Source organism: Hypanus sabinus, chromosome 27, assembly GCF_030144855.1.
Source record: "Hypanus sabinus isolate sHypSab1 chromosome 27, sHypSab1.hap1, whole genome shotgun sequence".
In the NCBI taxonomy this organism is placed as follows: domain Eukaryota; kingdom Metazoa; phylum Chordata; class Chondrichthyes; order Myliobatiformes; family Dasyatidae; genus Hypanus; species Hypanus sabinus.
The window spans coordinates 46,307,602-46,323,842 of NC_082732.1; the positions used below are offsets into that span (position 1 = coordinate 46,307,602).

Genomic DNA, 16,241 nt, shown 5'->3' on the forward strand with positions numbered 1-16,241 from the left:
AAGCCATTGGTTTAATGATCATTACTAAAATATCTTGGGAGTTTAAAGAGAGCAAATCTGCCCCAAAAGCTGCTGATAAACCTTTATCGATGCGTAACTGAGAGCACACTGACCTACTGCCTGACAGTATGGTGTACTAGCTGCAACAAGATCAACCAGAAAGCACTTCGGCCAGTTATCAGCACTGCACAGAGCATCACTGGGACGCAACCAGATATGGAAACCATCTACAACTTAGGACGTCTCCAGCAAGCTTGCAAAATCATGACGGACTCACCCCACCCCTGCAATCACCTATTCAATCTCCTTCCACCCAGCAGGAGATACAAAAACATCTCTCCACGGACATCCAGACTGAAAAGCAGCTTTTCTCCCCAGAGAATTTCCAGAGTTGTTTCTTTTTAATTCAGTTGCAACTTGGATGTCACTCTGATGTTATTTTAAATGTAGTCATTGTGTGTGTTTTTAGTAATTCAATTGCTGATTTTTACTGAATGGAGAGGTGCTGCAGTCTCCTTGTCCTCAGCAATGACAATAGCCAACCAATTATAGAACGTCTGTCTCTCTGGTGCTTCCTGCTCCCTCCCCTCTCCATTCCCCTTTTTCCAACCATGATTCCCTTCTCACTGCCCCCTTCCCACTCTCAGTCCACAATAGAGACTCATATCAGAATCATCATTTATACATGAAATTTGATTTTTTTTGTGGTAGCAGTACAGTGCAATACATAAAATAACTGAAGTGCTGTGCAAAAGTCTTCAGCACATAAATAAAGCTAGAGTGCCATGGACTTTTGCACAATACTGTAGAAATTGAGATGAGCAGTTTCTGAGATACTCGAACTACCCAGTTTGGCACCAACGGTTAAAGTCACTGAGATCACATTTCATCCCCATTCTGATGTTTGGTCTAAACAACAACTGAACCTTTTGCTTTTATGCATTGAATTGCTGTGACGTGATTGACTGTTTAGATATTGGCATTAACACGCAGGTGTACAATGTACCTAATAAAATGGCCACTGAGTGCAAGATGGTCAGAATAAATTACTCACATCACAGCCTTAGGGTTCTGCAGCATGCAAGCTTTTGGTCCAAACTTGGTGGCTGGGCTTGGCCCATGCAGTGACTGTGTCCTCCTGGTGAGGAAAGCAAAGCAGAGTTATTCAACACAGCCAAGTATGAAACACTCTGACCCTGAACCTTATCCCAACAGCAATTCACATCTGGACAGTTGCCATCCCACCACTCACACTGTTAGCACACTCCCGTATCCACATAGCCTCTGTTACTTATAAGAATGTTTTTAGTTAAAATGTAGTCAGATAAATTTACAGAATTACATAATTACAATGGTAATACATCCCACCTAGCAGAACCCCTTTGAATATTCAATACTACTGTCTGTTCCAAAAGCCAGACAATCAAAATATTAACACACAAAGTGCTGGTGGAACACAGCAGACCAGGCAGCATCTACAGGGAGTAGCATCTAAATGTCGACGTTTCGGGCCGAGACCCTTCGTCAGGTCTAACTGAAAGGAAAGATAGTAAGAGATTTGAAAGTAGGAGGGGGAGGGGAAAATAAATGATAGGAGAAGACAGGAGGGGGAGGATTGAAGCTGAGAGCCAAACAGGTAATTGGCAAAAGGGATACAAAGCTAGAGAAGGGAAAGGATCATGGGACGGGAGGCCTAGGGAAAAAGAAAGGGAGAGGGGAGCACCAGAGGGAGATGGAGAACAGGCAGACTGATGGGCAGAGAGAGGAAAAAAAACTAAATATATCAGAGATGGGGTGAGGGCAGATGTGCAGGAAATGGGAGAGATGCATTTGTTCTGGCGGACAGAGCGTAGTTGTCTCTCCCACTTCCCGCACATCTGCCCTCACCCCATCCGCCCACCACCCCACTTGGGATAGGGTTCCCCTTGTCCTCACCTACCACCCCACCAGCCTCCGGATCCAACATATAATTCTCCGTAACTTCCGCCACCTCCAACGGGTTCCCACTACCCAGCACATCTTTCCCTCCCCCCCCCCCATCTTTCTGCTTCCCGCAGGGATCACTCCCTACGCGACTCCCTTGTTCACTTGTCCCCCCCATCTCTTCCTACCAATCTCCCTCCTGGCACTTATCCTTGTAAGCAGAACAAGTGCTACACCTGCCCTTACACTTCCTCCCTCACCACCATTCAGGACCCCAGACAGTCCTTCTAGATGAGGCCACACTTCACCTGTGAGTCGGCTGGTGTGGTGTGGTGTGGTGTGGTGTGGTGTGTCCGGTGCTCCCGGTGTGGCCTTTTATATATTGGTGAGACCCAACACACACTGGGAGACTGTTTCGCTAAACACCTACGCTCAGTCCGCCAGAGAAAGCAGGATCTCCCAGTGGCCACACATTTTAATTCCACGTCCCATTCCCATTCTGATATGTTTATCCATGGTCTCCTCTACTGTCAAAATGAATCCAAACTCAGGTTGGAGGAACAACACCTTATATACCGGCTGGGTAGCCTCCAAACTGATGGCATGAACATTGACTTCTCTAACTTCCATAATGCCCCTCCCCTTCTTACCCCATCCCTGATATATTTAGTTGTTTTTTTTCTCTCTCTGCCCATCACTCTGCCTGTTCTCCATCTCCCTCTGGTGCTCCCTTCCCTCTTTGTTTCTTCCGAGGCCTCCCGTCCCATGATCCTTTCCCTTCTCTAGCTCTGTATCCCTTTTGCCAATTACCTGTCTGGCTCTCAGCTTCACCCCACCCCCTCCGGTCTTCTCCTATCATTTCGCATTTCCCCCTCCCCCTCCTACTTTCAAATCTCTTACTATCTTTCCTTTCAGTTAGTCCTGACGAAGGGTCTCGGCCCGAAACGTCGACATTGCTTCTCCCTACAGATGCTGCCTGTCCTGCTGCGTTCCACTAGCACTTTGTGTGTGTTGCTTGAATTTCCAGCATCTGCAGATTTCCTCGTGTTTGACACTCAAAATATTTCTCTTTTGTTACATGTTGAGGGATGGTTCCATGAATATACAACTAACTAGACATTTCAATGACAAAAGAGAACTGGGCAGGGATACATCTGACCACAAGTACCTACAAAGGATAGCGAGGACCACCGAGATACTTTTCAAGAGCACTGTGTATGTAGACCCTCAGCACTGTCAATGATCCTTCCGATCCATCCAATAATCTCTTTGAACCCCTACCATCAGGCAGAAGGTACCGTAACATTAGGACACGGACTGTTAGAGTGGGAAATAGCTTCTTCCCCCAACTCGTAAGACCTACTGAACTCCCTGCCGCCACCCAGGTCTCATCACATATGAAGTGTCAGTAGTGTTATACTGTTTACTTTTGAACTGTGTCACAAATACACCTTATTAGTTGTTAATTCATTTGTGGTAATAATACTTTATGGGTTGCGTGTGAGTTATATGTACAATGTGTATACGTTGTACAATGTGTGAAACGTTGTTTCGTTTGGGGGTATATATGTGTATGACAGAATGATAATAAACTTGAAACTGAGTTGAACTTAAAACTGTGGTAATAGCAGGAACATTCATCGATTGTCGTCCCTGAGTAGTTTCAACAAGGCAGAGTCCAAGCGACCCCCCCCCCCCAGTCAACCGGGCAGAACCCCAACAATCCCATTCAACCGGACAGAACCCCAATGATCCAGGTCAACCGGACAGAACCCCAACGATCCCAGTCAACCGGACAGAACCCCAACAATCTCCAGGTCAACCGGACAGAACCCCAACGATCCCAGTCAACTGGACAGAACCCCAACAATCTCCAGTCAACCGGACAGAACCCCAACGATCCCATTCAACCGGACAGAACCCCAACAATCTCCAGTCAACCGGACAGAACCCCAACGATCCCATTCAACCGGACAGAACCCCAACAATCTCCAGTCAACCGGACAGAACCCCAACAATCCCATTCAACCGGACAGAACCCCAACAATCTCCAGTCAACCGGACAGAACCCCAACGATCCCATTCAACCGGACAGAACCCCAATGATCCAGGTCAACCGGACAGAACCCCAATGATCCAGGTCAACCGGACAGAACCCCAATGATCTCCAGTCAACCGGACAGAACCCCAACGATCCCATTCAACCGGACAGAACCCCAACAATCTCCAGTCAACCGGACAGAACCCCAATGATCCCATTCAACCGGACAGAACCCCAACGATCCCATTCAACCGGACAGAACCCCAATGATCCAGGTCAACCGGACAGAACCCCAATGATCCAGGTCAACCGGACAGAACCCCAACGATCTCCAGTCAACCGGACAGAACCCCAACGATCCCATTCAACCGGACAGAACCCCAACAATCTCCAGTCAACCGGACAGAACCCCAATGATCCCATTCAACCGGACAGAACCCCAACAATCTCCAGTCAACCGGACAGAACCCCAACAATCTCCAGTCAACCGGACAGAACCCCAACAATCCCATTCAACCGGACAGAACCCCAACAATCCCATTCAACCGGACAGAACCCCAATGATCCAGGTCAACCGGACAGAACCCCAATGATTCAGGTCAACCGGACAGAACCCCAATGATCTCCAGTCAACTGGACAGAACCCCAACGATCCCATTCAACCGGACAGAACCCCAACAATCTCCAGTCAACCGGACAGAACCCCAACGATCCCATTCAACCGGACAGAACCCCAACGATCCAGGTCAACCGGACAGAACTCCAACGATCTCCAGTCAACCGGACAGAACATCAACGATCCCATTCAACCGGACAGAACCCCAACGATCTCCAGTCAACCGGACAGAACATCAACGATCCCATTCAACCGGACAGAACCCCAACGATCTCCAGTCAACCAGAGGGAACCCCAACGATCTCCAGTCAACCGGACAGAACATCAACGATCCCATTCAACCGGACAGAACCCCAACGATCTCCAGTCAACCAGAGGGAACCCCAACGATCTCCAGTCAACCGGACAGAACCCCAATGATCTCCAGTCAACCAGAGGGAACCCCAATGATCCCATTCAACCGGACAGAACCCCAACGATCACAGTAAACCGTACAGAACCCCAATGATATCCAGTCAACCGGACAGAACCCCAACGATCCCAGTCAACCAGAGAGAACCCCAATGATCCCAGTCAACGGGACAGAACCTCAACAATCTCCAGTCAACCACAGAGAACCCCAATGATCCCCAGTCAACCGGACAGAACCCCAATGATCCCAGTCAACCGGACAGAACCCCAACGATCTCCAGTCAACCGGACAGAACTCCAACGATCTCCAGTCAACCGGACAGAACCCCAATGATCCCATTCAACTGGACAGAACCCCAACAATCTCCAGTCAACCGGACAGAACCCCAATGATCTCCAGTCAACCAGAGAGAACCCCAATGATCTCCAGTCAACCAGACAGAACCCCAATGATCTCCAGTCAACCGGACAGAACCCCAACGATCCCAATCAACCAGACAGAACCCAAACGATCTCCAGTCAACCGGACAGAACCCCAACGATCTCCAGTCAACCGGACAGAACCCCAATGATCCCATTCAACCGGACAGAACCCCAACGATCTCCAGTCAACCAGAGAGAACCCCAATGATCTCCAGTCAACCGGACAGAACCCCAACGATCCCAGTCAACCAGAGAGAACGCCAACGATCTCCAGTCAACCAGACAGAACCCCAATGATCCCAGTCAACCAGAGAGAACCCCAATGATCCCCAGTCAACCAGACAGAACCCCAACGATCTCCAGTCAACCGGACAGAACCCCAACAATCTCCAGTCAACCGGACAGAACCCCAACAATCTCCAGTCAACCGGACAGAACCCCAACGATCCCAGTCAACCGGACAGAACCCCAATGATCCAGGTCAACTGGACAGAACCCCAACGATCCCCAGTCAACCGGACAGAACCCCAATGATCCCAGTCAACCAGAGAGAACCCCAACGATCTCAGTCAACCGGACAGAACCCCAACGATCTCCAGTCAACCGGACAGAACCCCAACGATCTCCAGTCAACCGGACAGAACCCCAATGATCTCCAGTCAACCAGAGAGAACCCCAACGATCCCAGTCAACCAGAGAGAACCCCAATGACCCCCAGTAAACTAGACAGAACTTGAAAGACCTCCAATCAACCAGACAGATCACATTTGTGGTTGGTTTCGCTAGCCACAAATTATGTGTGGAAGTTAAAATGTGAGCAGGTTTGATTTCCTGAAGATTGGTTATCACTTTAGTTCATCCATAATTTCATAGTCCCAGAATGATCCCAAACACCTTCATCAAGAGACAGCCAGCCCACCCCTTTTCCAAAGAACCCAACACCAGAGGTATTTTTTCCAGAGCAGAAATGGCTAATATGATGAGGCCTAATTGCAGGGTGATTGGAGGAAAGTTTAGGGGAATGTCAGAGTTAGGTTTTTTAAAAATTTAAAACACACACACTGCCTGGAACACTCTACCAGGAGTGATGCTGGAGGCAGGTACATTTAAGAGAGTTTTGGATAGGCACATGAATGATAGGAAAATGGAGCCAATGCAGGAGGGACGGGTTATATTGACCTTAGAGTAGGTTAAGGGGTCAGCACAACATGGTGGGCTGAATGACCTGTACTGTTCTATGTTCTATAACAGTTAATGTACTAAACTACTGATATTAATCATTCCCTCCCTCCACTAGAAGTACACTCTTGCTGAGTATTACCATCTACAAAATGCATGGTGGCTCTTCAGAAAGCACATCCCAAGCTATGAGCTCAAGTACCAAGAGGAGCAAGAGGCCATGAGAACACCACTACCAGCCGGCTCCCCATCATATCATATCCTGATTGGAAATATATCACTGGGTCTACACTGCAGAACTTCTTCCTCAAAGGTGGTGTTGGACAGAGCAGAAGGGTGGTGGACATGCTGGATGCTGCACTGGTTTGGAGGCTGACTCCTCCCATCATTGCTGCCTTTCAGTTTTCAATCAGTGGAAGCTGGATTGCGTTTGTCTATGTCTGTACTTGCATGAGATGAGGAACTGCTCAGGGCTTGTTCTTGCAGAAACGTGGCTCCAGGACAACATACATGCACCATCAATCTACAGGTCATGACATCAGAGACTTGGGCTAGATTATTTTGTAATTACCGGGTATATGTTTTTCTGCTATTGTAATTATATTGTAACTATATGTGCCTGGTGCTGCGTGTGATTGTTGGTTCTGTGTTTTGCACCTTGGATCCAGAGAAACACTGTTTCTTTTGGCTGTATTCCTGGGTCTGGTTGAACTTAAACCTGAAATTGATTATCAGAGTATGTAAATGTTACTGTGTACTCTCTGAGATTCATTATCTTTCAGGAATTTACAGGAAAATAAAGAAATACAACAGAATTAATGAAGAAATACACATAAACAAAGACTGACAAACAACCAATGAGCAAATTATCAAAATAATAGTCTTCAAAATCAAGTCCATAGGTTGTGAGATCAGTTCAGTGGCGAGGTGGGTGAAGTTATCCACGTGATGGTTGAACCTCATCAACAATGAGGTGGGAAGTACTCCCACCAGCAAAACCACAAATTCAAGGTGGCGGCTTAGGACAAGAAGAACTAAGAGATGAGTGATGAGTGCTGGCCTTGACAGTAACATCCTGCTGCGGAAAAAGTATTATTCGGAGACGAAGGGAGATCGCCTTAGAAAGTCTTTATTGAAACATGATGGAGAGCCCACCCTCCTAAAAGCGGTTCGTGAGACTCTACTGAGTAGAGACTTTTCTCATTATATAGACATTGCGTATCAGAAGCTTCCAAGCAGGACTGTGAAATATAGCATGCAAGCAGATAATTCCTTTACTCAATAATCTTGTTTTACCACAATACAGAAAAACAAGATGATTGGGTTACTATTTTCTTATCTATTCAAAGGCTACTTCTGCCCACAGCCTTGAAGCAAGGACAACTGCACTAAAGAAAAGCAGAACATCAGGCTAGTTACTCATTTAGTAGCCCTCCAGGATCAGTTTAAGGTTGCTGTGAAAAAAGCTCTTTAACCCCTTAGTATCTAGCTAGTAACAAAATTTCTTCCACACACCCAGACCTGAAGAACTAAGAAGGGCAAAAGTTAGTAGGTGGACAACCAATAAACGCTTGTAACAAATCAGTTCATTGCTAGAAGCTGTGATAATTAGATTACAAGGTCATCACAGCTGCACTGCATGCTGTATCTGTGCTCAAGGTGGGTGGATGGCTTTCTGACTGCTGATCCTGTGCAAGCAACAGGCAACATAGACAGCTGAAATAAAACAGAGGCATACAGCAGGTCAGGCAGCATCTATGGAGGGGAGTACACAGTCAACATTTCAGGCTGAGACCCTTCTTCAGGACTGGAAAGGAAGGTGATAGGTGAGACCAGGTGAGTGGTCAAGGAGGGGAAAGGGTGAGCTGGAAAAGCTAAAGGGCTGGAGAAGAAGGGATCTGAAAGGAGAGAGTGGACCATAGAAGAAAGGGAAGGAGGAGGGTCTCCAAAGGGAGATGATGGGCAACTGAGAAGAGAAGAGGAAAGAATGGAAAGCCAGAATGGAAAATGGGAGAAGGGGAGGGGGGAAGAAAATCGAAGCAGTTAGAAAAATCAATATTTATGCCGTTATGTTGGAGGCTACCTAGATGGAATATGAGGTCTTTCCCTACAGCCTTATCACAGCAGTAGAGGAGGCCATAGACAGGCACGATGGAATTGGAACAGAGTGGAACTTCAGTGGTTGGCCACCGGGAAATCCCACTTGTTGCAGACGATATGAAAGCACTTCCCAATCTGTGCTAAGTCTCCCTGATGTCGATGACACCACATTGGGAGCACTGGACATAGTAGATATTCTTCACTCTCAGTACTTATCCCTGCAAGTGGCACAGTGCTCCACCTGCCCATTCACCTCCTCCCTCACCTCCTGTCACGGCTTCAAATGGTGCTTCCAGGGGAGGCAACACTTAACACGTGAAGGTGTCATGGTCATGTATCTGGTATTCTCAGTTTTCTAGAATGACAAGGTGGACTCTTCGCCACCCAATCAACCTCATTATGGCCTTGCATCTTACTACCTGTTTCACTACACTTGCTCTGTAGCTTTTAAGACTTTATTCTGCATTCTGTTATTGTTTTGACTTGTTCTACCTCGATACACTGATGCGAAGAAACGATCGGTATGGATGGCATGTAAAACAAGTTACACTGAAGCTCAGTATGCGGAATAAACATCCACAAAGGGCAACCAGCTTATCATAATTACATGTTATGCTGGAGGACTGCAAGGCAGCCATTAACCACGTGATAGTGGACACATGCAAGTCCCTAAATCAAAATTCAAAGCTCAAAGTCAATTTTTTATCAATGTATAGATGTCACCATATACAAGACTGAGATGCATTTTCTTGCAGGCATTTACAGTGAATACAAGAAACACAATAGAATCAATGAAAAGACAATCAACCAGTGTGAAAATGACAACAAACTATGCAAATACAAAAAGAAGGAAACGGTAATAATATTAAACAAGCAATAAATATCAAGAACTTGAGATGAGTACTGTTTGAAAGTGAATCCATGGGTTGTGGGAACAGTTCAGTGATGGGGTGAGTGAAGTTATCCCCACTGGTTCAAGAGCCTGATGGTCAAGGAAATCAACAAAAAACTGCTCTCAAACACAAACAAGCAATGTGCAAAAGACAAACTGTCCAAATACAAAAGAAACAAATAATGATAAATAAATAGAAAAATAATACTGATATTTCATTCACTTAAAATTGTTTAATTAAAATCATTTTCAATTATTTCATTTAAAAACCTAAAAATTCAAATAAAACTATGAAGCTCTGGTTAGCAAACACGAGGAAATCTGCAGATGCTGGAAATTCAAATAACACACACAAAATGCTGGTGGAACGCAGCAGGCCAGGCAACAGCTATAGGGAAAAGCGCTGTCGACGTTTCGGGCCGAGACCCTTCGTCAGGACTCGCTGGGACATGTGGTCGATGTTTAGGGATTTCTTGCAGGATGTTAGGGATAAATTTGTCCCGGTGAGGAAGATAAAGAATGGTAGGGTGAAGGGACCATGGGTGACAAGTGAGGTGGAGAATCTAGTCACTTGGAAGAAGGCAACATACACGAGGTTTAGGAAGCAAGGATCAGATGGGTCTATTGAGGAATATAGTGTAGCAAGAAAGGAACTTAAGAAGGGGCTGAGAAGAGCAAGAAGGGGGCATGAGAAGGCCTTGGCGAGTAGGGTAAGGGAAAACCCCAAGGCATTCTTCAATTATGTGAAGAACAAAAGGATGACAGGAGTGAAGGTAGGACCAATAGAGATAAGTGGGAAGATGTGCCTGGAGGCTGTGGAAGTCAGCGAGGTCCTCAATGAATACTTCTCTTTGGTATTCACCACTGAGAGGGAACTTGATGACGGTGAGGACAATATGAGTGAGGTTGATGTTCTGGAGCATGTTGATATTAAGGGAGAGGAGGAGTTGGAGTTGTTAAAATACATTAGGACGGATAAGTCCCCGGGGCCTGACGGAATATTCCCCAGGCTGTTCCACGAGGCAAGGGAAGAGATTGCTGAACCTCTGGCTAGGATCTTTATGTCCTCATTGTCCATGGGAATGGTACCGGAGGTTTGGAGGGAGGTAAATGTTGTCCCCTTGTTCAAAAAAGGTAGTAGGGATAGTCCAGGTAATTATAGACCAGTGAGCCTTACATCTGTGGTGGGAAAGCTGATGGAAAAGATTCTTAGAGATAGGATCTATGGGCATTTAGAGAATCATGGTCTGTTCAGGGACAGTCAGCATGGCTTTGTGAAGGGCAGATCGTGCCTAACAAGCCTGATAGAGTTCTTGGTGAGGAGCTGACCAGGCACATAGATGAGGGTAGTACAGTGGATGTGATCTACATGGATTTTAGTAAGGCCTTGACAAGGTTCCACATGGTAGGCTTATTCAGAAAGTCAAAAGGCATGGGATCCAGGGAAGTTTAGCCAGGTGGATTCAGAATTGGCTTACCTGCGGAAGGGAGAGGGTCGTGGTGGAGGGAGTACATTCAGATTGGAGAGTTGTGACTAGTGGTGTTCCACAATGATCTGTTCTGGGACCTCTACTTTTTGTGATTTTTATTAACGACCTGGATGTGGGGGTAAAAGGGTGGGTTGGCAAGTTTGCAGATGACACAAAGGTTGGTGGTGTTATAGATAGTGTAGAGGATTGTTGAAGATTGTAGAGAGACATTGATAGGTTGCAGAAGTGGGCTGAGAAGTGGCAGATGGAGTTCAACCCAGAGAAGTGTGAAGTGGTACCCTTTGGAAGGACAAATTCCAAGGCAGAGTACAAAGTAAATGGCAGGATACTTGGTAGTGTGGAGGAGCAGAGGGATCTGGGGGGTACATGTCCACAGATCCCTGAAAGTTGCCTCACAGGTAGATAGGGTAGTTAAACAAGCTTATGGGGTGTTAGCTTTCACAAGTCGAGGGATAGAGTTTAAGAGTCACGATGTAATGATGCAGCTCTATAAAACTCTAGTTAGGCCACACTTGGAGTACTGTGTCCAGTTCTGGTCGCCTCACTATAGGAAGGATGTGGAAGCATTGGAAAGGGTACAGAGGAGATTTACCAGGATGCTGCCTGGTTTAGAGAGTATGGATTATGATCAGAGATTAAGGGAGCTAGGGCTTTACTCTTTGGAGAGAAGGAGGATGAGAGGAGACATGATAGAGGTGTACAAGATATTAAGAGGAATAGACAGAGTGGACAGCCAGCACCTCTTCCCCAGGGCACCACTGCTCCGTACAAGAGAACATGGCTTTAAGGTAAGGGGAGGGAAGTTCAAGGGGGATATTAGAGGAAGGTTTTTGGTTGGTGCATGGAATGAACTGCCTGAGTCAGTGGTGGAGGCAGATACACTAGTGAAGTTTAAGAGACTACTAGACAGGTATATGGAGGAATTTAAGGTGGGGGGTTATATGGGAGGCAGGGTTTGAAGGTTGGCACAACATTGTGGGCTGAAGGGCCTGTAATGTGCTGTACTATTCTATGTTCTATGTTCTGGTCGCCGCATTTAGAGGAAGAGTGGAAGAAAGGGTGCAGAGGAGATTTACCATGATGTTGCCTGGATATAGAGCATGTCTTATGAGAGTAGGCTGAGTGAGTTGGGGTTTTTCTTTTTGGTGAGCAGGAGGATGACAGGTGACTTGACAATGATCGATAAGATAGTTACAGGCATAGCCCGAGACTTTTTCCCAGGACAGAAATGGCTAATACCAGGGGTTATAATTTTAAGGTGATTGGAGGAAAGTACAGGGGATGTCAGAGGGAGGTTTCTTTTATTTTAAAAAACACAAGAGTGTGATGGGTGCATGGAACACCCTGCTAGGCAGGGGTGGTAAAGGCAGATAAATTAGGGACATTTAAATCACAGCTTTCATACATTAAGATGCAGCCTCAAAGCACTTTACATAGATTGTAAAGATAAATCAGTAACAGTCATAAAAACACAAAATTAAAAATCATAAATAAAGACACACATTATATAGAGTAAAATGTAATTTGTATACCAAATTATGCAAATGTAATCAACATCAACAGGTATTAAGTAATCCTATAAGCAGTAAAAAAGTAGCTTTTTAGAAGCATTTTGAAACATTCCACAGTACCAGCCTGCCATACCTCAGTCAGTAGAGTATTCCAGATTTTGGTGCATAAGAGCAAAAGGCCGCAATACCGGTTCTTATACACTTGTTCTGGGAATGCTAAACAAACCAGTATTTGCAGATCTAAGATTACAATTAGGGATGTAAGGGGATAGACTCTGCAAAATATAGAAGAGCTAGATTATTCTGAGACTTCTCTACAATTTTAAAATTGATCCTAAAGGACACAGGCAGCCAATGTAATGATGCCAAAACCAGTGAAATGTGCTCAGTTTGTGTTTTTTTGTTAAGATTCTTGCTACTGCATTTTGAAAAAGCCGCAGCCAATTTATGTCTTTTTCAGGCAGTCCTGAAAAGAGTGCATTACAGTAGTCTAATTGGCTAAACCACGGATGATATTTCTTGCGGAACACTTTGGGACACTTTTAAAGCGTATATATGTGGACAGATTATTTCTTACTCCGTTGGTTTGAGAAAACGCATTAAGAAGGAAACTCTTTTATTGGTCGATAAAATTAAAGAGATTGATAAGAAATATTCGATCACTCCTAGTAAGGAGCTTTACAAACAAAGGGTTGAACTTCAAACGGAACATAGTTTATTACTTACATCTCCGATTGAAAATCAATTAATGAAAACCAGATCTAATATTTATATACATAGTGATAAATCAGGTAAACAGTTAGCTAGGCAGTTGAAGAGTGCTTTGGTTAATCGTCAAATCACTAAGATTCGTAAGCAGAATGGGGATTTGACAGTTAACTATGATGAGATAAATAAGTCATTTCAAGACTTTTATACCCCCCTGTATCAATCTGAATTCCCACAGGATCGTAATACCATGTGTGATTTTCTTGGGAAATTGAATTTCCAAAAATTATCATCCGATGATCTTTCAATATTGGATACTTCTATAATGGACGCAGAAATCAAAGGGGTTATTTCCTCAATGAATTCTGGGAAAGCACCAGGTCCAGATGGGTATACAGTAGAATTTTTAAAATGTTTTTCCGCTACTCTTTCTCCTTGGTTATGCAGGGTTTTTGAGGAAGCGATTAGATTGGGGAATTTGCCACAATCTTTTTATAGAACTTCTATTTCTTTAATACTGAAGAAAGATAAAGACCCTACTGACTGTGCATCCTATAGACCAATATCTTTATTGAATGTAGACTCCAAGATCTTTTCCAAGTTACTGGCATCCAGGTTGGAGAAGGTTTTACCCCAAATTATTTCGGAAGATCAAACCGGTTTTATTAAAAATCGCTATTCTTTTTTCAATGTTAGGAGATTACTGAATATTGTCTACACTCCTTCACATAGTTCTTCAGAATGTGTTATTTCATTAGATGCGGAGAAAGCATTTGATAGAGTTGAGTGGCCTTACTTATTTAATGTGTTGGAGAAGTTTAATTTTAGTCTGACATTCATTTCCTGGATTAAACTGATTTATCACACTCCAGTAGCCTCAGTGTTTACTAATAATCAAAGATCTCCCTTTTTTCGTTTATTTCGGTGCACTAGATAAGGCTGTCCTCTTAGCCCATTACTATTTAACATTGCTTTAGAACCCTTGGCAATTGCCATCAGAGAATCACAAGATATTTCGGGTATTAATCGTGGGACAGATATTCATAAATTATCTTTGTATGCAGATGATTTATTATTATTCATTTCTAACCCTGAGAAATCTATTCCAGCAGTTCTATCATTGTTGGCTCAATTTAGTGAGTTTTCTGGGTATAAGTTAAATTTTAATAAGAGTGAATTGTTTCCTTTGAATAGACAGGTCCAAATTAATGGAATTTACCTTTTAAATTAGTTAATGACTCTTTTATTTACTTAGGGATTAAAATCACAAAAAATCATAAAGAATTATTTAGGTTTAATTTTTTACCCTTAATTGATCAGATTAAAGGTTTGTTTACTAAGTGGTCACCATTATCTTTATCTCTGATAGGTAGGATTAATGCTATTAAGATGGTTATTTTACCTAAGTTTTTATATATTTTTCAAGCAGTACTAATTTTTATTCCGAAGTCTTTTTTTACTAATGTTGATTCAAAAATTTCCTCATATATATGGTAGAATAAAAATCCCAGGTTAGGTAAAATACATTTACAGAAGACAAAGAAGGAAGGTGAGTTAGCATTCCAAAATTTCAGATTTTATTATTGGGCAGTTAATATTAGATATTTGTTATGTTGGTTGAAAGATTGGGATGGATCTTCTGGCCTTCATTGGGTGAGTTTGGAAATTAAATCGGTACCAGGTTATGCTCTGGGTTCTATTTTAGGGACTTCTCTCCCTTTTGCTCTTTCTAAATTGCCGAAATGAATTGACAACCCAATAGTTAAACATACTTTACGTATATGGTTTCAATTTCGGAAATATTTCGGGTTGACTCAATTCATTTTAAATACTCCTATTGTATCTAATTGCTTTTTCCACCCCTCAATTATAGATCAAGCTTATTTGGTTTGGAAAACTAAGGGATTACTAAGATTTTCTGATTTATTTTTGGACAATTGTTTTATGTCTTTTGAGCAATTATCTAATAAATATAATTTGCCTAGATTTCATTTTTTAGATATTTACAGATTAGGCATTTTTTAAGTACTGTACTTCCTACGTTTCCAAATTTTGTGTCTTCAGATATTTTGGAGAGTTTGTTTGAATTAAACCCTTTTCAAAAAGGGCTTATATCAAAACTTTATAATATAATTATGAAGATACGTTCAGAGCCCCTTTATAAGATAAAAAATGATTGGGAAAGAGAGCTTAATCTTATTATTCCTATTGAGAATTGGGATAGAATTCTTCAATTAGTTAATACATCTTCTATATGTGCCAAACATTCATTAATACAATTTAAGGTTGTACATAGGGCACGTATGTCCAAGGATAAATTAGCTCATTTTTACTCTTATATAAATCCTATTTGTGATAGATGTTAATCTGAAATAGCGTCTTTAACTCATATGTTCTGGTCTTGTCCGCTTTTGAAAAAAATATTGGAAAGATATTTTTGATATTATCTCTGCGGTATTGAACATCGATTTACAACCCCATCCTATTACCGCAATTTTTGGTTTACCAATGATGGACTTACTGCATTTATCTTCTTCCGCCTGTCGAATTATTTCATTTCTCACTCTGATGGCTAGAAGATCTATTTTGCTGAATTGGAAGGAAATTAATCCTCCCACTGCATTTCATTGGTTTTCTCAAACTATGTTTAAATTTAGAAAAAATTAGAAGTGGTGTATTTGATACTTCTATTAAATTTGAAAAGATATGGAGACCATTTATTCAATATTTTCATATGATGTAATATGACCCTGTTCCAAGCTTATTTGATTCTTCAGCTTTAATCTTATTTATGTTGAGAGGATCGGAGCTGATGACACTGATGATTATGTATTCTTGTGAGACATTATAAACAGCCCTTTTTTTTCTCTTTTTCTAGTTTTTCTTCTTTATTAGCTATTAGATTAGTAGTTTAGTTATTTTTGCATAACTTTTTTTTCTGTGTTTT

At 43.0% G+C, this 16,241-nt stretch overlaps 1 protein-coding gene across 2 annotated transcripts in view; it reads right to left on the reverse strand.

The window, feature by feature from the left end:
* nadka (NAD kinase a) overlaps positions 1–16,241 on the reverse strand; it is a 122,471-nt gene that overhangs the window by 69,750 nt on the left and 36,480 nt on the right. For both annotated transcript variants that reach the window (XM_059952418.1, XM_059952417.1), the window contains exon 2: positions 1,055–1,138. In XM_059952418.1, coding sequence (XP_059808401.1) covers positions 1,055–1,138 — 84 coding nt within the window. The remainder of the gene's footprint in view (positions 1–1,054; positions 1,139–16,241) is intronic.